Source organism: Oncorhynchus keta, chromosome 7, assembly GCF_023373465.1.
Source record: "Oncorhynchus keta strain PuntledgeMale-10-30-2019 chromosome 7, Oket_V2, whole genome shotgun sequence".
Classification (NCBI taxonomy): domain Eukaryota; kingdom Metazoa; phylum Chordata; class Actinopteri; order Salmoniformes; family Salmonidae; genus Oncorhynchus; species Oncorhynchus keta.
The window spans coordinates 24,197,205-24,219,075 of record NC_068427.1 but is presented as its reverse complement, the minus strand read 5'-3'; the positions used below and the strand labels follow the sequence as shown (position 1 = coordinate 24,219,075).

Genomic DNA, 21,871 nt, shown 5'->3' with positions numbered 1-21,871 from the left:
CCGGCTGGAGCCCTACCTGCTGGAGCCCTTCCTGCTGGAGCCCTTCCCGCTGGAGCCCTTCCCGCTGGAGCCCTACCCGCTGGAGCCCTACCCGCTGGAGCCCTTCCCGCTGGAGCCCTACCCGCTGGAGTCCTACCTGCTGGAGCCCTTCCCGCTGGAGCCCTACCTGCTGGAGCCCTTCCCTCTGGAGCCCTACCTGCTGGAGCCCTTCCCTCTGGAGCCCTTCCTGCTGGAGCCCTTCCCGCTGGAGCCCTACCTGCTGGAGCCCTTCCCGCTGGAGCCCTTCCCGCTGGAGCCCTACCTGCTGGAGCCCTTCCCGCTGGAGCCCTACCTGCTGGAGCCCTTCCCGCTGGAGCCCTTCCCGCTGGAGCCCTACCCGCTGGAGCCCTTCCCGCTGGAGCCCTACCTGCTGGAGCCCTTCCCGCTGGAGCCCTACCTGCTGGAGCCCTTCCCGCTGGAGCCCTTCCCGCTGGAGCCCTACCCGCTGGAGCCCTTCCCGCTGGAGCCCTACCTGCTGGAGCCCTTCCCGCTGGAGCCCTTCCCGCTGGAGCCCTACCTGCTGGAGCCCTACCTGCTGGAGCCCTTCCCGCTGGAGCCCTACCTGCTGGAGCCCTACCTGCTGGAGCCCTTCCCTCTGGAGCCCTTCCCGCTGGAGCCCTACCTGCTGGAGCCCTTCCCTCTGGAGCCCTACCTGCTGGAGCCCTACCTGCTGGAGCCCTACCTGCTGGAGCCCTTCCCGCTGGAGCCCTTCCCACTGGAGCCCTACCCGCTGGAGCCCTTCCCGCTGGAGCCCTTCCCGCTGGAGCCCTACCTGCTGGAGCCCTTCCTGCTGGAGCCCTTCCTGCTGGAGCCCTTCCCGCTGGAGCCCTACCTGCTGGAGCCCTTCCCGCTGGAGCCCTACCTGCTGGAGCCCTTCCTGCTGGAGCCCTTCCCGCTGGAGCCCTACCTTTCACTTTAGCATCAGCAGGCACATTCAGAGAGAAGGGAACAGCCTCATCTCTGCAACACTTTATATTACAAGTATGTTTTATAGGTTAAGTAAAAGGGTTATGTAATTAGACTAGGTAATCTAATTAAAAACTCAAAAGGATGTAAAACTGTACCCTATAAGTACAGTTGTGTTTCATGCGTCTCTTAATTCCACTCCCCATTAGTACTGAACGGAGGTCAGTAGTATTCTGTTGTTTACGGGTCATACTGTTGCTGGGTGCTGTTTGCTTGAGTCACAGTAGCATTAGCTCATACTGTCATACAGTAAACTCAGCGAACCCTGTGTAATCATAGCCGGTATTTCACTGGCACACGTAATAGGCTAATATTTCATTATCCTGGGTAAATGACTCCCATGGACTGTAGCCTATTACTGTTGCTTATTAGGCTTCTGTTTCTCCTTCACTCACTTTCACGTCTCCCTGACATTTTCCTGGTTCAATCTGACATTTGACCCCAGCCAGGGGGTCACTACCGTGACGATAGTGACGTGATGGGGGTGCATTTATAAAGTGTTGAGTGGAGTATGTGAGGGTGTACCTTGTGGACATACTGTGGTCTGTAACCTGGCCCGCTGTTCCCAATGTGAATCCAGGTTACAGTCATAGGTTACACTGTGGTAGAATATGCTGAGTCACTCTCTATACGTTGCTCCAAAATTGATTTTATAGCATGAGAGAGAGAGAGAGAGAGAGAGAGAGAGAGAGAGAGAGAGAGAGAGAGAGAGAGAGAGAGAGAGAGAGAGAGAGAGACCATAAGTAATGTGTTTAATAAAAGACACACTCTCAAGTACCTCTGACCTCTAGTAGTGCAGAGCGGGAGTAGAGGAGGATGTACTGTAGCAAGTCAATATAGCACAGAGCTATGATGCATACTCTAATACAGGAGTTCGGTAACATCTTCACCTGACCCCCACAACAGTAACAACAAAAAAATGAAATAAAAGTAATGTTAGCATGATGACGAACATGACAAAAGGAACTGATGATGCACTACTTAATTTCTAAATTGTACCTTGCATTATATTATCACAACTTTCAAGAGTAAGTTTGATACTGGACTGAGTTCCTAGGGGGCACACCCCACAGTTTGGGGACCCCTGCTCAAACAGACCAGTGTCATACTGATGCATGGCCATGTCTGTGATCTTAGTCATTTTCATCTCATTGTGATTTGCTTGTGTATGCGTGTGTGTGTGGATCAGGCATTGACAGACAATCTCTCACATGCTGCCTTGGGCATGCCATCCATTGGCATGTCTCACCATAAATCACACACATGACATACATTACGCACATTTTTTTAATTTTTTTTATTTATTTCACCTTTATTTAACCAGGTAGGCTAGTTGAGAACAAGTTCTCATTTGCAACTGCGACCTGGCCAAGATAAAGCATAGCAGTGTGAACAGACAACACAGAGTTACACATGGAGTAAACAATTAGCAAGTCAATAACACAGTAGAAAAAAAAATGGGCAGTCTATATACAATGTGTGCAAAAGGCATGAGGTAGGCGAATAATACAATTTTGCAGATTAACACTGGAGTGATAAATGATCAGATGGGCATGTACAGGTAGAGATATTGGTGTGCAAAAGAGCAGAAAAGTAAATAAATAAAAACAGTATAAAAACAGTATGGGAATGAGGTAGGTGAAAAAGGGTGAGCTATTTACCAATAGACTATGTACAGCTGCAGCGATCGGTTAGCTGCTCGGATAGCTGATGTTTGAAGTTGGTGAGGGAGATAAAAGTCTCCAACTTCAGCGATTTTTGCAATTCGTTCCAGTCACAGGCAGCAGAGTACTGGAACGAAAGGCGGCCAAATGAGGTGTTGGCTTTAGGGATGATCAGTGAGATACACCTGCTGGAGCGCGTGCTACGGATGGGTGTTGCCATCGTGACCAGTGAACTGAGATAAGGCGGAGCTTTACCTAGCATGGACTTGTAGATGACCTGGAGCCAGTGGGTCTGGCGACGAATATGTAGTGAGGGCCAGCCGACTAGAGCATACAAGTCGCAGTGGTGGGTGGTATAAGGTACTTTAGTGACAAAACGGATGGCACTGTGATAGACTGCATCCAGTTTGCTGAGTAGAGTGTTGGAAGCCATTTTGTAGATGACATCGCCGAAGTCGAGGATCGGTAGGATAGTCAGTTTTACTAGGGTAAGCTTGGCAGCGTGAGTGAAGGAGGCTTTGTTGCGGAATAGAAAGCCGACTCTGGATTTGATTTTTGATTGGAGATGTTTGATGTGAGTCTGGAAGGAGAGTTTGCAGTCTAGCCAGACACCTAGGTACTTATAGATGTCCACATATTCAAGGTTGGAACCATCCAGGGTGGTGATGCTAGTCGGGCATGCGGGTGCAGGCAGCGATCGGTTGAAAAGCATGCATTTGGTTTTACTCGCGTTTAAGAGCAGTTGGAGGCCACGGAAGGAGTGCTGTATGGCATTGAAGCTCGTTTGGAGGTTGGATAGCACAGTGTCCAATGACGGGCCGAAAGTATATAGAATGGTGTCGTCTGCGTAGAGGTGGATCAGGGAATCGCCCGCAGCAAGAGCAACATCATTGATATATACAGAGAAAAGAGTCGGCCCGAGAATTGAACCCTGTGGCACCCCCATAGAGACTGCCAGAGGACCTTACACACATTACACACATTACATACATTACACACATTACACACGTCACACACATTACACCTACTTCAAATAACACACACATACACAAATCACAGATCTCTAACCTCACATATCACACAGGTGTTGCTTGTCGCAACCCTGGGGGGATTATAATAGGCTTTGTGAGAGACAGAGAGAGACAGATAAACTCCAATATCTATTGAGTGAAATGTTCCAACACAGTAGCAATATTTGTTACCTGTTGCCACAATAAAAAGGGCAACAAATGAAGAACAAGCACCATTATAAATACAACCCATATTTATGTTTATTTATTTTCCCTTTTGTACGTTAACTATTTGCACATCGTTACAACACTGTATACAGTATAGCCATAACATGACATTTGAAATGTTTCTATTCCTTTGGAACTTTTTTGAGCGTAATTTTATTTTTTTATTTTTTTATTTCACCTTTATTTAACCAGGTAGGCTAGTTGAGAACAAGTTCTCATTTGCAACTGCAACCTGGCCAAGATAAAGCATAGCAGTGTGAACAGACAACACAGAGTTACACATGGAGTAAACAATTAACAAGTCAATAACACAGTAGAAAAAAAGGGAGTCTATATACATTGTGTGTAAAAGGCATGAGGAGGTAGGCGAATAATTACAATTTTGCAGATTAACACTGGAGTGATAAATGATCAGATGGTCATGTACAGGTAGAGATATTGGTGTGCAAAAGAGCAGAAAAGTAAATAAATAAAAACAGTATGAGGATGAGGAAGGTAAAAAAATGGGTGGGCTATTTACCGATAGACTATGTACAGCTGCAGCGATCGGTTAGCTGCTCAGATAGCAGATGTTTGAAGTTGGTGAGGGAGATAAAAGTCTCCAACTTCAGCGATTTTTGCAATTCATTCCAGTCACAGGCAGCAGAGAACTGGAACGAAAGGCGGCCAAATGAGGTGTTGGCTTTAGGGATGATCTGCTGGAGCGCGTGCTATGGGTGGGTGTTGCCATCGTGAACTGAGATAAGGCGGAGCTTTACCTAGAATGGACTTGTAGATGACCTGGAGCCAGTGGGTCTGGCGACGAATATGTAGCGAGGGCCAGCCGACTAGAGCATACAGGTCGCAGTGGTGGGTGGTATAATGTGCTTTAGTGACAAAACGGATGGCACTGTGATAAACTGCATCCAGTTTGCTGAGTAGAGTGTTGGAAGCAATTTTGTAGATGACATCGCCGAAGTCGAGGATCGGTAGGATAGTCAGTTTTACTAGGGTATGTTTGGCGGCGTGAGTGAAGGAGGCTTTGTTGCGGAATAGAAAGCAGACTCTAGATTTGATTTTCGATTGGAGATGTTTGATATGAGTCTGGAAGGAGAGTTTACAGTCTAGCCAGACACCTAAGTACTTATAGATGTCCACATATTCAAGGTCGGAACCATCCAGGGTGGTGATGCCAGTCAGGCGTGCGGGTGCAGGCAGCGAACGGTTGAAAAGCATGCATTTGGTTTTACTAGCGTTTGAGAGCAGTTGGAGGCCACGGAAGGAGTGTTGTATGGCATTGAAGCTCGTTTGGAGGTTAGATAGCACAGTGTCCAAGGACAGGCCGGAAGTATATAGAATGGTGTCGTCTGCGTAGAGGTGGATCAGGGAATCACCCGCAGCAAGAGCAACATCATTGATATATACAGAGAAAAGAGCCGGCCCGAGAATTTAACCCTGTGGCACCCCCATAGAGACTGCCAGAGGACCGGACAGCATGCCCTCCGATTTGACACACTGAACTGCAAAGTAGTTGGTGAACCAGGCAAGGCAGTCATCAGAAAAACCAAGGCTACTGAGTCTGCCGATAAGAATATGGTGATTGACAGAGTTGAAAGCCTTGGCAAGGTCGATGAAGACGGCTGCACAGTACTGTCTTTTATCGATGGCGGTTATGATATAGTTTAGTACCTTGAGCGTGGCTGAGGTGCACCCGTGACCGGCTCGGAAACCAGATTGCACAGCTAACAGTTAGTAGGCCGGGGCTGAACAAGGTAGCAGTTAGCGGACCGGGGCTAAACAAGCTAGCAGTTAGCAGGCCGAATTAGCAAGCAAGGACATAGCAAGGGCTAGAAAGTTAGCCTTTGGGGGACGTCGCGATGGGGTGAGTCTGTTTATGCCTCTTCATGCGGTGACATCGATAGACCGGTCGTGGGTCCGGATATTGTAGCCAAGGAGTATGCTTCGGTGGTAGCACAGGAGCTCTGGCCGGGCTAGCTTCAAGCTAAATGGATGGAAACGCTAGCCAGGAGTAATCATCCGGGGTTGCAGTTAGCTAGTTGTGAAGATCCAGCTGAAAATGTTCCGTTTGCGGTGGGAATCCGGTGGGAATCCGGGGATAAAAAATAAATAAATAAATAAGAGGTCCGTTATGCTCTGGTTAGAGTCGCATTGTTCGAACTGGCGAGAGCTTTCCGCGCTAAAGGTTAGCTGATGACCGGTTAGCTGAAGACCGCTAGCAATGGTTTGCTGACTGATAGCTGGTAGTTAGCTGGTTAGCTTCAGTTGAGGGGTTCCGGATCCGAAGTAAATATAAATACTTTAGAAAAAAAAGCCGATCCGCACTACATTGGGTGAGGCGGGTTGCAGGAGAGTATTTAGAAGTTGCGGTTTAGCAAAATGTTTTAAAAGATATGCGAAGAAAAATATGTTTAAAAAAAACAAAACGATATATACAAGGGACACGACATGACAAGACGTCTGACTGCTACGCCATCTTGGTTTACATACATGTTCACTGTTCATTTTTTATTCACTTTTGTTTATTATCTATTTCACTTGCTTTGGCATGTAAACATCTGTTTCCCATGCCAATAAAGCCCTTTGAATTGAATATAATTTAAATTGACAGAGAGCGAGACAGACAGAGAGAAAGAGAAAGAGAGAGACAGAGAGACAGAGAGAGTGAGACAGAGGATACCAATCAGGATCTGGCTAAAAATACTTGAATCAATCATAGAGCCCATTGCCCTTTATGGTTTTGAGGTCTGGGGTCCGCTCACCAACCAAGACTTCACAAAATGGGACAAACACCAAATTGTGCATGCAGAACTCTGGAAAAACATCCTCTGTGTACAACGTAGAACACCAAATAATGCATCCAGAGCAGACTAAGACCGTTAAATTCTACAACCACCTAAAAGGAAGCGATTCCCAAACCTTGGATAAGAAAGCCATCAACTACAGAGAGATGAACCTGGAGAAGTGTCCCCTAAGCAAGCTGGTCCTGGGGCTCTGTTCACAAACACCCCACAGAGCCCCAGGACAGCAGCACAATTAGACCCAACCAAATCACGAGAAAACAAAAAGGTAATTACTTGACACATTGGAAAGAATTAACAAAAAAACAGAGCAAACTAGAATGCTATTTGGCCCTAAACAGAGAGTACACAGTGGCAGAATACCTGACCACTGTGACTGACCCAAACTTAAGGAAAGCTTTGACTGTGTACAGACTCAATGAGCATAGCCTTGCTATTGAGAAAGGCCGCCATAGACAGACCTGGCTCTCAAGAGAAGACAGGCTATGTGCTCACTGCCCACAAAATGAGGTGGAAACTGAGCTGCACTTCCTAACCTCCTGCCCAATGTATGACCATATTAGAGAGACATATTTCCCTCAGATTACACAGATCCACAAAGAATTTGAAAACAAATCCAATTTTGATAAACTCCCATATCTACTGGGTGAAATGACCTGTTGCCACAAGAAAGGGGCAACCAGTGAAGAACAAACACCATTGTAAATACAACCCATATTTATGCTTATTTATTTTCCCTTGTGTACTTTAACCATTTGTACATTGTTACAACACTATATATATACAGTATATATATACAGTATATATATATATATATATATATATATATATATATATATATATATATATATAATGTGACATTTGTAATGTATGTGTAATGTTTACTGTAAATGTTTATTGTTTATGTCACTTTTGTATATTATCTACCTCACTTGCTTTGGCAATGTTAACACGTTTCCCATGCCAATAAAGCCCCTTGAATTGAATTGAATTGAGAGAGAGAGAACGAGACAGAGAGAGTGAGAGTGAGAGTGAGAGTGAGAGTGAGAGAGAGAGAGAGAGAGAGAGAGAGAGAGAGAGAGAGAGAGAGAGAGAGAGAGAGAGAACGAGACAGAGACAGAGACAGAGACAGAGAGAGTGAGAGTGAGAGTGAGAGTGAGAGTGAGAGTGAGAGAGAGAGAGAGAGAGAGAGAGAGAGAGAGAGAGAGAGAGAACGAGACAGAGACAGAGACAGAGACAGAGAGAGTGAGAGTGAGAGTGAGAGTGAGAGTGAGAGTGAGAGTGAGAGTGAGAGTGAGAGTGAGAGTGAGAGAGAGAGAGAGAGAGAGAGAGAGAGAGAGAGAGCGAGAGACCTAGAAATGTGTGGAAAGAGTAATAGGCTTGTAGTGACATAAGTATCTATATAAGCCAACAGAGGAAAATAAAGAGATCTGAGGCAGAAAGACGGAAGGGTGAGACTGGGGGCGAGAGGAGATGATGACAGCTGTTTTTGTAGATATGGAACACAGCAAGGACATTTGGGGAGGAAGGCATGCAAGATGTGATCTAATGCAGTTCCATGTCTTTTTTTATTTTCTCTGAAATAATGAAGGTGTGTGTCTCTGTTGATCCATCTCTCCCTGCAGACAAGCATCGTTAGCCAGCTGCTGAAGCACAGAGCAGACCCAACTCTCCTGAACTGCAACCAAGACAAGCCCTCAGGTATAACACACTGACATACATGTACATACTCAATTTAAGCATGTGGTATTGAAACAAATACATTTATTTTTATTGGTCCAGTTGACCTGTGTCTGCCTAGCCTACTGTTCTAGTGATCACTCTGATAAAACGGAACCAACACACACAATCTAACCAATTCATTTCTGTGTGTGTGTGTGTGTGTGTGTGTGTGTGTGTGTGTGTGTGTGTGTGTGTGTGTGTGTGTGTGTGTGTGTGTGTGTGTGTGTGTGTGTGTGTGTGTGTGTGTGTGTGTGTGTGTGTGTGTGTGTGTGTGTGTGTGTGTGTGTGTGTGTGTGTGTGTGGAGGTGGAGGTTCTACAGTGCATTTGGATTCAGACCCCTTGACTTTTTCCACGTTTTGTTATGTTAAGGCCTTAATCTAAAATGGATTAGATTGTTTTTGTTCCTCATCAATCTACACAAAATATCCCAAAATGACAAAGCAAAAGCAGGTTTAGAAATGTTTGATAATTTCTTAAAAACCTGAAATATGACATTTACACAAGTATTCAGACCCTTAACTCAGTACTTTGTTGAAGCACCTTTGGCATTGATTACAGCCTCGATTCTTCTTGGGTATGACGCTACAAGCTTGGCACACATGTTTTTGGGGAGTTTCTCCCATTCTTCTCTCCAGATCCTCTCAAGCTCTGTCAGATTGGATGGGGACCGTCACTGCACAGCTATTTTTTAGGTCTCTCCAGAGATGTTTGAGCTCAAGCTCAAGTCTGGGCTCTGCCTGGGCCACTCAATGACATTTACGGACTTGTCCCGAAGCCACTTCTGCGTTGTCTTGGCTGAGTGCTTAGGGTAGTTGTCCTGTTGGAGGGTGAGTCTTCACCCCAGTCTGAGGTCCTGAGTGCTCTGGGGCATCATCTCTGTACTTTGCTCCGTTCGTCTTTGCCTCGATCTGGACTAGTCTCCAAGTCCCTGCCGCTGAAAAACCACATCATGATGCTGCTGGTGGGATGCTGCAGAGATTGTTGTCCTTCTGGAAGGTTCTCCCATCTCCACAGAGGAACTCTGGAGCTCTGTCAGAGTGGCCATCGGGTTCTTGGTTCCCTTGATTCCCCTGGTTCTTGGTTCCCCCTGATTGCTCAGTTTAGCCGGGCAATTAGCTCTAGGAAATGTCTTGGTGGTTCCAAACTTCTTCCATTTAAGAATGATGGAGGCCACTGTGTTCTTTGGGACCTTTAATGCTACAGAAGTATTTTGGTACCCTTCCCCAGATCTGTACCTCGACACAATCCTATCTCGAAACTCTATGGACAATTTCTTTGATCTCATGGCTTGGATATGCTCTGACGTTCACTGTCAACTGTGGGACCTTATATAGACAGGTGTGTGCCTTTCCAAATGATGTCCAATCATTTGAATGTAGCACAGGTGGACTCCAATCAAGTTTTAGAAACATCTCAAGGATGGCAAATGGAAACAGTATGTACCTGAGTTTAATTTTGAGTCTCATAGCAAAGTGTCTCAATACTTATGTAAATAAGGTATTTATGTTTTTGATTTTTAATAAATGTGCAAACATTTCTAAAAACCTGTTTTCGCTTTGTCATTATGGGGTATTGTGTGTAGATTGCTGAGAAAAAATATTTATATTTTATATCAATTTTAGAATAAGACTGTAACGTACCAAAATGTGGTAAAAGTCAAGGGGTCTGAATAATTTCCGAAGACGCTGTATGTTATTGCCCCATGAGGACAAGCTCATCCATTAACAAAACATAGAATTAACACTTACTCTACCTGAATCTTTCTCTGGACACACAAACACGCACACACACAGAGAATAGAATGGAAGTGTTCAGAATTCATCATCAGAACACATTCCATAATGTGTATGAAGGTAGAATATCATTACTCAAGTGCATTATCTGTCATTTATGTATAGAAGCAGAAGAGACTATCAGAGTATGACCACACTAACATGATTCCTTCTCAATTAATCTAAGTGTGTGTGTATGCAGGAGTTTGTGTGTGTGTGTGTGTGTGTGTGTGTGTGTGTGTGTGTGTGTGTGTGTGTGTGTGTGTGTGTGTGTGTGTGTGTGTGTGTGTGTGTGTGTGTGTGTGTGTGTGTGTGTGTGTGTGTGTGTGTGTGTGTGTGTGTGTGTGTGTGTGAGGAGTTGAGAGACTGTTGCTCCTTGTCGCTGTTTGCGATAACACACAGACACTAGAGCTCATGTGGGTTCTATTTTCTCTGTCTACAGAGATGTATTAACAGACACTCTCCTGCTGATACTGATGTTATGTCTTACCTGTCTATAGCCCTGGGCTCCCTAGCTGAACAACACATATAAAACTCCTCAGGGAAAGTAGACTTTGTTCTTTGAGCTGCTATGTACTAGGTCTGTGACGATACCATTATCGCAATCATTTTTATATGGCAAAAAAGAAAACACAAAGCAGACCAAACTCAAAAACCTGCTGTACATAAAATATTGTGTGCTTGGAATATAAATAAATGATGTTTGTTTCCAACATTAGGGCTATTTTCCTGAAGAAGTGAAATCCGCTTGATGTTCTGTTTCCTTGCCACCACGATACTAACGTGCATCGCAATACTGGTATCATTCCAGTCCTTACTATGGACAACATTCTACAAGAGCTGCTTCTTAGCAACCACATGTGTTAGCAGAAATGCAACAGCAATGAAACCCACAGAGAATGCCTAATGAAAATTTGCAATTGTAGTGTGTAATGTAAAGACTGTCTCAAGCATTGAACATCAGTTGACCTCAATTATGGAAGCAGAGGAGAGAGACTCATGTTCTCCATACCAACCTCCCCATCATAGTGTGAGATACTTTAGGCCTATTGCGGCCCCCTCCTTTCTCCATGCCATCCCCTGGTGTAATCACAACACAGACTCTCTAGCAGTAATCTATAGTCCATTCTAACATGTAGGCTTAACTCAGGGATAGATGTGACAACACAGGGAGACAGAGAGAATCACATATTTCTCACTTAAAGCCCCCACGCCCCCACGCAACGTGTGTGTGTGTGTGTGTGAGCGAGCGAGTGTGCGAGAGGGGGGAGATATGGGTGTCTAGGGGGTTGTCACTCTCTATGAAATAAAAGAGGAGATATACAGTAGCAGTACTCCTCCCCTGTGCCCTTTTAGACCTCATTAAAGACTGAGGGTATCTTAACTCCCCCTGTCTCTGAAGCTCAGATGGATAGGTCCTCCATGGGCTTTGCACTCTGCACAGGCACATCCATATGGATGTGGGGTGGGATCAGTGGGTAAAGACAAGGCCCTTAGTGAATTAGCCGAGAATGATTCAGAGCTTTGGATGGTACGTCTATATTACTTGTCGTTAATGTTCAGCTTATTGATCTTGGAGGAAATTTTGTGTGTCTCGTTGACTGGCTGGTGTTCAAAGTCAATGTCTACGCAACATTCCACATGTTTGCAAGCTAGATGTGATTGAAAGTACTGAAAGTAACCATCAGTGACGTAAATGTCTTTTGACCACTGTAAAGTGATGCTCCAGAGATGACGTATCATTTCAACCAGCCATTTTGAAAGTAGTGTTCACCAGCCAAAACGAGTCCCTGGTAATTCTGTACTACGTCATCCATTGCTTACGATATGTTACCTGTTTTTTGGTGCAATTTGTATGAAATGTTACAAATTCAAATTTGTACAATATGTTATGAATTTGGAAGTTCTTATTTTAAGATCCCCAACTGCTTCTTTAAGCAAGTTTAAATACCATAAACCTCTGATGTGCCTTATTGCTGTTATAAACTGATTACCAACATTAATTGAACAGTAAACAAGTATTTTTGCGTCATACATGTGGTATATTGTTGTCTGATATACATGGCTAAAATGTTTCAGCCAATTAACATATAGGACCCAAACTACCCGGTTTATAATGCTTACCAAGTAATACATCTGTAACAGTCTGACAGAGAGGTGAAAACAGTCTTTCTCATTGTTAACTCTTAGTGGTTACTCTCTTAAATGAATCCCCTTTGCTCTCTGTCCTGGTTCCAGGCATAGCAGCATCTGACCCCATCATGGCTATGCTGCTGAGAGCAGAGGAATGCTGGGTAGAGAGACTGAAGGACCCCTCTGTCCCCACGCCCCCTTCAGACGAGCGCTACGATGGAGGCGCACACGACCACACCATCCTCGTCAAGAACCTGTGAGTTTTTATCAACTCATCAAATGATCAAATGACCTCACTTATCTATATTATGCATTAATTATAGTTCAAGTGTGTTTCGATATCAGTATTCAAAAGCAAATGATACCCGTAGTAATCCTTTTACCCCCACTCCTACCCTGTAGAACCCCCCTGTCCATGTCCCTCTCTAAGAGGGACAGTCTGTTGGAGAGGTGTGCCATGTTCAGTGAGGTGGGAGGGGGGCTGAGCAGACAACCCTCACTGGACAACGGTCTGGATGGACCTACAGGACCCTACAGCAAACTAGAGCAGGCAAGTACAATCAATATCTGCACTACATCTTAAGTGTACACTCAATATGTGCACTACTGCTATATACTTCACATCTCTACTACAGAAACGTTTACATGTACAGTATGAAAAAGTGTGCACATGCACCAAATCCATGTGTGGTTGCTATGGTAACCTGTGCGGTGTTGTGTTGCAGGTGAAGCTGATGCCTCCAGCACCTAATGATGACCTTGCGTCTCTCAGTGAACTCACAAACAGCAGCCTGCTCTACGAGATGCAGAAACGCTTTGGCAATGACCAGATTTATGTAGGTAGAACACACACACAAACATGCACACACACGCACGCACGCACGCACGCACGCACGCACACACACACACACACACACACACACACACACACACACACACACACACACACACACACACACACACACACACACACACACACACACACACACACACACACACACACACACACACACACTCATTTACACATGGACACACTGACATACAATTGGAGTGATGTATGAGATGTCAGCTTGGACAATGGGCAGTCTTTCCCCTTGACTCTGCCCAGATTCAGAGCTGGGGAGGCGAACCAGCACCCTCCAGCCCAGCAGGCCAGTGACAGAGATGGGTGTTTTTGGCAATGGCTGGGACAGGGGAGGGAGTCCTGTTTTTGGTCTCTCTGTTGCCAGGCCAGGCAATGGTAACTGTGCTAGTGTGAGTTGTAGGGGTGGTACGTTCTTTGAGTCAGTCTTCCAACCCCGACTCAGCTCTCTGTTCTGGGATAGTGGCTGTTGTGTGATGGATTTGTGTGAGCTCTGGCCAGGGCCTGGTGTCTGGAAGGTGGCCCAGGAGACTCACTGTCTGCTACCCAGTAACTACTAAGAGCCACATGTACATGCACGGATACACAGACACCCACATTAATGCACAAATTCACACAGACACACACATACACAAAATAGACATTTCCTATGTTGGAGAATCAATGCTGGACAACGGTCTGTTTGGTTCGATGGAAGAAATCCATGACTGCATTTATAAGAAATACTGTACACCGCTTTTCCTTTCGGCTTCTGGTCATTTTAACCACCTTTCATTGTCCCAATCTCCCTGAGTCTATTGTCTGGTCTATAGCTCAGCATGAGAGACTGTGCTGTTTAAAGACAGGAGCCAGATCAATGTGGAACAGCCTGGTTATTCTCATCATTGTGTGTGAAGAGGCTTCAATAGCCTGTTGTTACTGAACTACAGATGGAGGAGAGACTGGCTGGTTAGATATGGAGGGGAGGTAAGAGAGGAGGAGGTAGATTGAGAGAGGACAGAGAAGAGGGGGATAGAATGAGATGAGGAGAAGGGAAAGGAAGAAAGAGATGATGGGAAAAGATAAGGATATTGGGCGAGGAGGAGGAGGAGGAGGAGGAGGAAGAAGAGGAGGAAGAGAGCATGGAGAGAGGAGGTGGATGAGAGAGGAGCATGAGGTAGAGGAGGGAGAGAGAGAGGAAACCATGGAGAGAGGGAAGAGATGGAGGAGAGGGAGGACAAAGCCATTGTAATGTTCCATATGCTCCCCAGCAGGGTGGTCAGAGACTGGGACTTTGATGACTGGGCTCCAGCCTGCTGCTTTGTGCTGGGATGGAGGGATGGTACACAGCCAAGCCCAGGGACTGGAGAGGGTTGTGGGAGGGATGGATGACAGTTGGGAGGATTTGATGGTGGTTGTGAGGGAGTGGAATTTCAGTTTGTTCTTGATGCTACTATACGAGATTGAGAGCATGTGATTAAGTGTAAGGGTCACAGTTGACTTGCTTTGCGTTAAAGTTACCCTCTGACACAGATCTAGAATAATCTAATCCTGCCATTAGGGGTTAAAATGCAAAACTGACCTTAGAACAGTGTGTGTGGGTAACTTTGAAACTCATTAACCTTCAGCCCAGGCCTGAGGATAGGCAAAGCAGCATGTTAGCGTTTTAGTGATAACACGTCCTATCCAACCCCAGCAGGGCACTCCTAGGGGACAGAGGGTTAGCGTTTAGCAATTAGCCAACCTCAGGGTATTTGTGTGGGAGGTAGGGCTAGCAGCTTGTAACTGTACAGTAGTAGCTGTAAGGGTTAGGGTTTACTGTATGTCTCAGTCAGAGGAAGGGATTTTGGCAGTTAGTAGCCTATCTAAACAGCCTCAGGGTCTGTGCGTTGGAAGAAGGAATAGCTATTGAAATAGAATAAGAATACCTCTCTATCCCCATGCAGTTTTTGCTATTTCTGTTTATTAAAAGGGGTTTTGTTGGTAATGTTTTTTAAGTGATTTGCAGCGTTAGTTGCCGTTAAATGTCAAGTTGATTGCATGTTGCATGGATTTTCTTTTCAAACGTTGACAGGGTCTCATGTCCGAGCAGACCGCTATTTGGCAACATATTCTATTCACATGTCTCAGCCATATCCCCTGAACCCCTGAAGCTCATTACAGTAATATTGTTGACTATGTTTTAGTCATTTTAGTTATCATTAGAAAAGCCTTTCTCACCTCTATCACACTTCCTTGTTCGCCAAGGTGTACGCATGACCCAGGAGCGTGTATCTGGGAATGAGCATATCCAACGCTGTGGCAGAACACTTTTGTGAAGAGTTTTGTTATTCTCATAATGGTGTTTGTTGTCATGTTTGCCATAGCATTAGTGCTGACACAGGCCTCTCCCATCCCTCGTTGTGTTTGGGGAAGGGATTTAGTTAGTGCTAAGTTGACCTTCAGGCTCCATGAAAGGGATGGGGCTTTGTGCTTCAACAATTAAGACGGTATGGCTCTATGTGAACTTCTGTGTTTACCCCAGGAGTTTAGTGGCTGGTAGTTTGACCATGCTTCAGGTCAAGACAAGATGCCTCAACGCCAATAGATCAGGATGAGATGTATACCCCTGATATTACAGTATTTCAACTGTAATAATCCATTATTTTATTAACGAGATGCATTTCACTCACTGTATGTCTCTTTGGTTAAAGAGGTAATGCAAGTTATTTTTTTCAGACCTACATCGGGCACATTCTCCTCCTGGTCAATCCTAACAAAGAGCTCCCCATTTACTCTTCACTGGTGAGTACACACTATACAGTAACCAACAAGATCTCATAGTGTCCCTTCAACATTTGACATACAGTGCCTTGCAAACGTATTCATCCCCCTTGGCGTTTTTCTATTTTGTTGCATTATAACCTGTAATTTAAATAGATTTTTATTTGGAATTCATGTAATGGACATACACAAAATAGTCCAAATTGGTGAAGTGAAATTTAAAAAATAACTTGTTTAAAAAAATTACAAAAAATGTCAAACGGAAAAGTTTGTTCTTGCGTATGTATTCAACCTCATTGCTATGAATTCCCTAAATAAGATCTGCTGCAACCAATTACCTTCAGATGTCACATAATTAGTTACATAAGTCTTCCTGTGTGCAATATAAGTGTCACATGATCTCAGTATATATACACTTGTTCTGAAAGGCCCCAGAGTCTGTAACAACAGTAAGCAAGGGGCACAACCAAGCAAGTGGAACATGAAGACCAAGGAGATCTCCAAACAGGTCAGGGACAAAGTTCTGGAGAAGTACAGATAAGGGTTGGGTTGTAAAAAAAATATCAGAAACTTTGAACATCCCACAGAGCACCATTAAATCCATTATTAAAAAATGGAAAGAATATGGCACCACAACAAACCTGCCTAGAGAGGGCCGCCCACCAAAACTCATGAACCAGGCAAGGAGGGCATTAATCAGAGAGGCAACAAAGAGACTGTCCATAGGACCACTTTAAGCCGTACACTCCACAGTGCTGGCCTTTATGGAAGAGGGGCCAGAAAAAAGCCATTGCTTAAAGAAAAAATAAGCAAACATGTTTGGTGTTCGCCAAAAGGCATGTGGGAGACTCCCCAAACATATAGAAGAAGGTACTATGGTCAGATGAGACTAAAATTGAGCTTTTTGGCCTTCAAGGAAAATGTTATGTCTGGCACAAACCCAACACTTCGCATCACCCCGAGAACACCATCCATGGGGGTGGCAGGATCATGCTGTGGGAATATCTTTCATCGGTAGGGACTGAGAAACTGCTCTGAATTGAAGGAATGATGGATGGCGCTAAATACAGGGACTTGAGGGAAACCTGTTTCAGTCTTCCAGAGATTTGAGACTGTGACAGAAGTTCACCTTCCAGCACGACAATGACCCCTAAGCATACTGCTAAAGCAACACTTGAGTGGTTTAAGGGGAAACATTTAAATGTCTTGGAAAGGCGTAGTCAAAGCCCAGACCAATTGAGAATCTGTGGTATGACTTAGATTGCTGTACACCAGCGGAACCCATCCAACTTGAAAATGGAGCAGTTTTGCCTTGAAGAATGGGCAAAAATCCCAGTGGCTAGATGTGCCAAGCTTATAGAGACATACCCCAAGAGACTTGCAGCTGTAATTGTTGCAAAAGGTGGCTCTACAAATTATTGACTTTGGGGGGTGAATAGTTATGCACACTCAAGTTTTCTGTTTTTTTGTCTTATTTCTTGTTTGTTTCACAAGAAAAAATATTTGTCCTCTTCAAAGTGGTAGGCATGTTGTGTAAATCAAATTATTACAAACCAACAAAATAGGAAAAATGCCAAGGGGGGGATGAATACTTTCGCAAACCACTGTGTTATGGATGAACGTCTATTTTTTATGTATTAATTCCGCATGGTTACAGGTTTAATTCCGCATGGTTACAGGTTTAATTCCACGTGGTTACAGGTTTAATTCCGCATGGTTACAGGTTTAATTCCGCATGGTTACAGGTTTAATTCCACGTGGTTACAGGTTTAATTCCACGTGGTTACAGGTTTAATTCCACGTGGTTACAGGTTTAATTCCGCATGGTTACAGGTTTAATTCCGCATGGTTACAGGTTTAATTCCACGTGGTTACAGGTTTAATTCCACGTGGTTACAGGTTTAATTCCACGTGGTTACAGGTTTAATTCCACGTGGTTACAGGTTTAATTCCGCATGGTTACAGGTTTAATTCCGCATGGTTACAGGTTTAATTCCACGTGGTTACAGGGTTAGAACAGAAACAACTAAAATGTTAACAGTTTAGGCATTCATTCCTAGTGGTTAAGGTTAGGGCGATGGTTTGGGGAGGGCACTGCAAATCAACTGACCTCATACCATTAAGTATCATCAAGTATTCTCAATATTTGCTGGAGCTTCGAAAAATGCCATAGCACAGTATGAGCAGTCAAAGCAGTGTGCTTCAAGTCCGAGCATCATGAGTTTGTGCCCAGTGCAGTGATTTAAAAATAATAATACCAATAATTGTGCCTACGACATTATCAGGACCTTTTCAAACATCCCAAATTAACATCTGTTTCTAGCGGTTAGGCTGACACAAACACATACATTTTGTCTTTATTTTCCTCTAGCTAGGGTGTATCTTTATGTTTTGTATTTGTATATACTCTATAATGTATCTTGTCAATATAACACAGAGAATATGTTAACAGTATGTGGTGTGTGTGTGTGTGTATTGAGTTTCCTGTTGTGTGTATAATTAGTTTATTATGAATGGATGAAGTGGGCCTTGATGTGGTCCATTAATAATGTAGTGTCTTCCTGTCAGTGATATACAGTGGAGGGCTGACTCTGCACTAGGCCAGGGAGAGATCCAGTTCAGAAAAACACACACACACACACACACACACACACACACACACACACACACACACACACACACACACACACACACACACACAACACACACAATACACACACACACACACACACACACACACACACACACACACACACACACACACACACACACACACACACACACACACACACACACACACACACACACACACACACACACACACACACACAAACTGTATATCTGCTGGGCCGTAGCCTAGACAGGCATTTATGTAATGCATACACATCTTCCTGTATCAGGCGTGCATTTACGTAACGCTGACAGAAACATGTCTCTTTCAGTCTTAACATAAAGTACACATGTAATCCCTCCCTAGTTATTTCTGACACAGGTTTAACCTATAGTAGGCTATGTTTGCCGTACCTCACATGTGGTGCGTTTGCCATACCATGCCTTGTGTCTACAATAGCAATGACAGCTGAATAGTCACATCAGTGGGACAATCTGTGCTCACTGTCTGACGAAATACAATATGACAAGATGACAATCATCACTCAGCCCACTGCCCTAATGGCAGCTTAGAGTTTGCCCATCAAACGGGGGTTTAGGAGGTGTGTGTGTGGAGGGGGTGGGGTACCCCTAGCTTGGTTTCGGACAGATGCCTGACTTCCCTGGCAGTTCCATCGCTCCCCCCATATCTGTACCTCAAATCTGGCAGAATTTAACACACACCCAAGCCTCGCACACACACTCCACCTGAGAGAGTGAGAGAGACATATGTCACAACATGTGTGAGCTGCTGCTAACAGGCTGTTACCCTCTGATGTCTGTCTACCCCTTCTACCAAAAACAACCCCCTTCCTCTCCTCCCCTCTAATCCCACTCACATCTGCTCGGTGATGGGGCAGACGTTTGGGGTTGGGGACTGCCTGGGGCTTGATTGAGTCTGGCTTGAGAAAGGGATCAGAGGATGAGTTTGGTACTGTGGCAAAGGGCTGGGCAGAGTGGTGTGATATTTGGAGCGGTGTGATATTTGGAGCTGGATTTTTGGGGCTTGCTGGACTGGGGAATGTTTGTTTAGGGGTTGGGTTTGTGGGGCTTGGCTTGGGTTGGGATTGGGAGCTTGTGGGCATTGTATGTAGTGTTTGATGTGTCTCAGGCTAGCACAGGAGTGGAGAGAAGCCACGCTGTACTGTACATGATTAGTGCCACAGAAACCCTTGAAATATAATACACTAGGTGTGGGGGAGGATTTAATGGCTGTTATGTAAGGCTTCAGGGCAACATGTAGGTGTGTGTGTTCTCTGTATGGCAACCAAGTGACAGGGTGGCATATGTGTGTATTTTCTCTTTTTTCCATTGCCCATCCCCTCCTTCTCTGCTTTTCCTCTCTCTGTATGTATTTTACACAAACTCAAACTCCGCTGCTCTGTCCTTCAGATGTCCTCCAACAGTCAGACAAAGCTATCTCTGCTCCTGCTCCTGCCCCTCCCTTCCCTCTCTTCCTCCCTTTCTCCCACTCTTTCTCCATCCCTTTTCTCTCTCCCCCATCCTTCCCTGCTGTGTACAACCAATCTCACCATTGCCTCCATGCCCGTCTGATCTAAGTGGCAGTCAGTCAGTCGGACACAGTCCAGCCCAGTGTCAGCATTCAGCTATTAGTCTGTTTGATGTTCTGCTAAATCAATGTGTTTAGTCAGTGGTATAGGCCGAGGCAAGGCACACAATGTGTACTACTGTTTTATATTTCTACAGTGCAGCCTATGAGAATAGATAAGCTTAACAGTAGTAGACTAGCAGCATGAAACAGTCTTTGAAACACTGCCTTTTAAAACGCCACCTCAACGCCACCGTTTCAACTAACCACTAATTGCTCTGTCTGTTTCTGACTGTTGGTTTACGTGGCCATAGTGCAGGACTGGTGAGTTGTAAGCCACACTTTGTCAGAGTGCTGTGTTCCGCACACACCAGAGGAGGCTGGTGGGAGGAGCTATAGGAGGACGGGCTCATTGTAATGGGTGCAATGGAACGGTATCAAACACAAACTTATGGAAACCACATATTTGACTGCGTTCCAGCCATTTCATTGAGCCCTTCCTCCTATAGCTCCTCCCACCAGTCTCCTCTGACACACACTTGTAAAAGTATACGCAGGTTAGATCTGTGTAAGGATGAAACCAAGTGGTGTGTGCGTACATGCGTGCGGGTGTGTGCGTGCATGTCAGTGTGTCATGTAAGAATGGGCTGTAACTATTCTCTCTATGTAACTGTTAAGGATTATGACACTTATGTGGTCTCTCTATCCCTGTTTCTCTGTCTCTCACGCTCTCTCTCTCTCTGTCAGGTGAGTCAGTTGTATCTGAGTTCTTCAGGGCGTCTGTGCTCCTCACTGCCTCCTCACATCTTCTCCTCAGCAGAGAGGGCCTACCACATGATGCTGCAGGAGCGACGCCCGCAATGTTTCATCCTCAGGTACACACAAACACAGAAAGAGAAAAAACACACACACATTCAAATGGATGCACAAATGTGCACACACACACATACACACACACAAACACACACACTCACTAAACACATGCCAATATGGCCTCTGTGAGTATGCCAATATACATGCCAATATGGCCTCCTCCCCCCTCTTTGAAGAGTATCTTAAATCATTTCCCCCTCCCCTGTCTTTGAAGAGTATCTTAAATAATTTCCCCCCTCCCCTGTCTTTGAAGAGTATCTTAAATAATTTCCCCCCTCCCCCCTCTTTGAAGAGTATCTTAAATAATTTCCCCCCTCCCCTGTCTTTGAAGAGTATCTTAAATAATTTCCCCCCTCCCCTGTCTTTGAAGAGTATCTTAAATAATTTCCCCCCTCCCCTGTCTTTGAAGAGTATCTTAAATAATTTCCCCCCTCCCCTGTCTTTGAAGAGTATCTTAAATCATTTCCCCCCTCCCCTGTCTTTGAAGAGTATCTTAAATAATTCCCCCCCTCCCCTGTCTTTGAAGAGTATCTTAAATAATTTCCCCCCTCCCCTGTCTTTGAAGAGTATCTTAAATTCTTAAATAATTTCCCCCCTCCCCCTCTTTGAAGAGTATCTTAAATAATTTCCTCCCTCCCCCCTCTTTGAAGAGTATCTTAACTAATTTTCCCCCTCCCCCCTCCTCTTTGATTAGTATATTAAATCATTTTCCCCCATCCCCCTCCTCTTTGAAGAATATCTTAAATAATTTCCCCCCCCCCCTCCTATTTGAAGAGTATCTTAAATAATTTCCTCCTCCCCCCTCCTCTTTGAAGAGGATCTTCAATCATTTTAACCCTCCCCCCTCTTTGAAGATTATATTA

General features: G+C 44.9%; 1 protein-coding gene across 3 annotated transcripts in view; it reads left to right on the top strand.

Moving 5' to 3' along the window:
* LOC118372757 (unconventional myosin-XVI) overlaps positions 1-21,871 on the top strand; it is a 260,749-nt gene that overhangs the window by 131,171 nt on the left and 107,707 nt on the right. For all 3 annotated transcript variants that reach the window (XM_052522327.1, XM_052522326.1, XM_052522328.1), the window contains exons 8-13: positions 8,331-8,406; positions 12,439-12,589; positions 12,736-12,883; positions 13,059-13,169; positions 15,893-15,958; positions 20,883-21,010. In XM_052522327.1, coding sequence (XP_052378287.1) covers positions 8,331-8,406; positions 12,439-12,589; positions 12,736-12,883; positions 13,059-13,169; positions 15,893-15,958; positions 20,883-21,010 — 680 coding nt within the window. The remainder of the gene's footprint in view (positions 1-8,330; positions 8,407-12,438; positions 12,590-12,735; positions 12,884-13,058; positions 13,170-15,892; positions 15,959-20,882; positions 21,011-21,871) is intronic.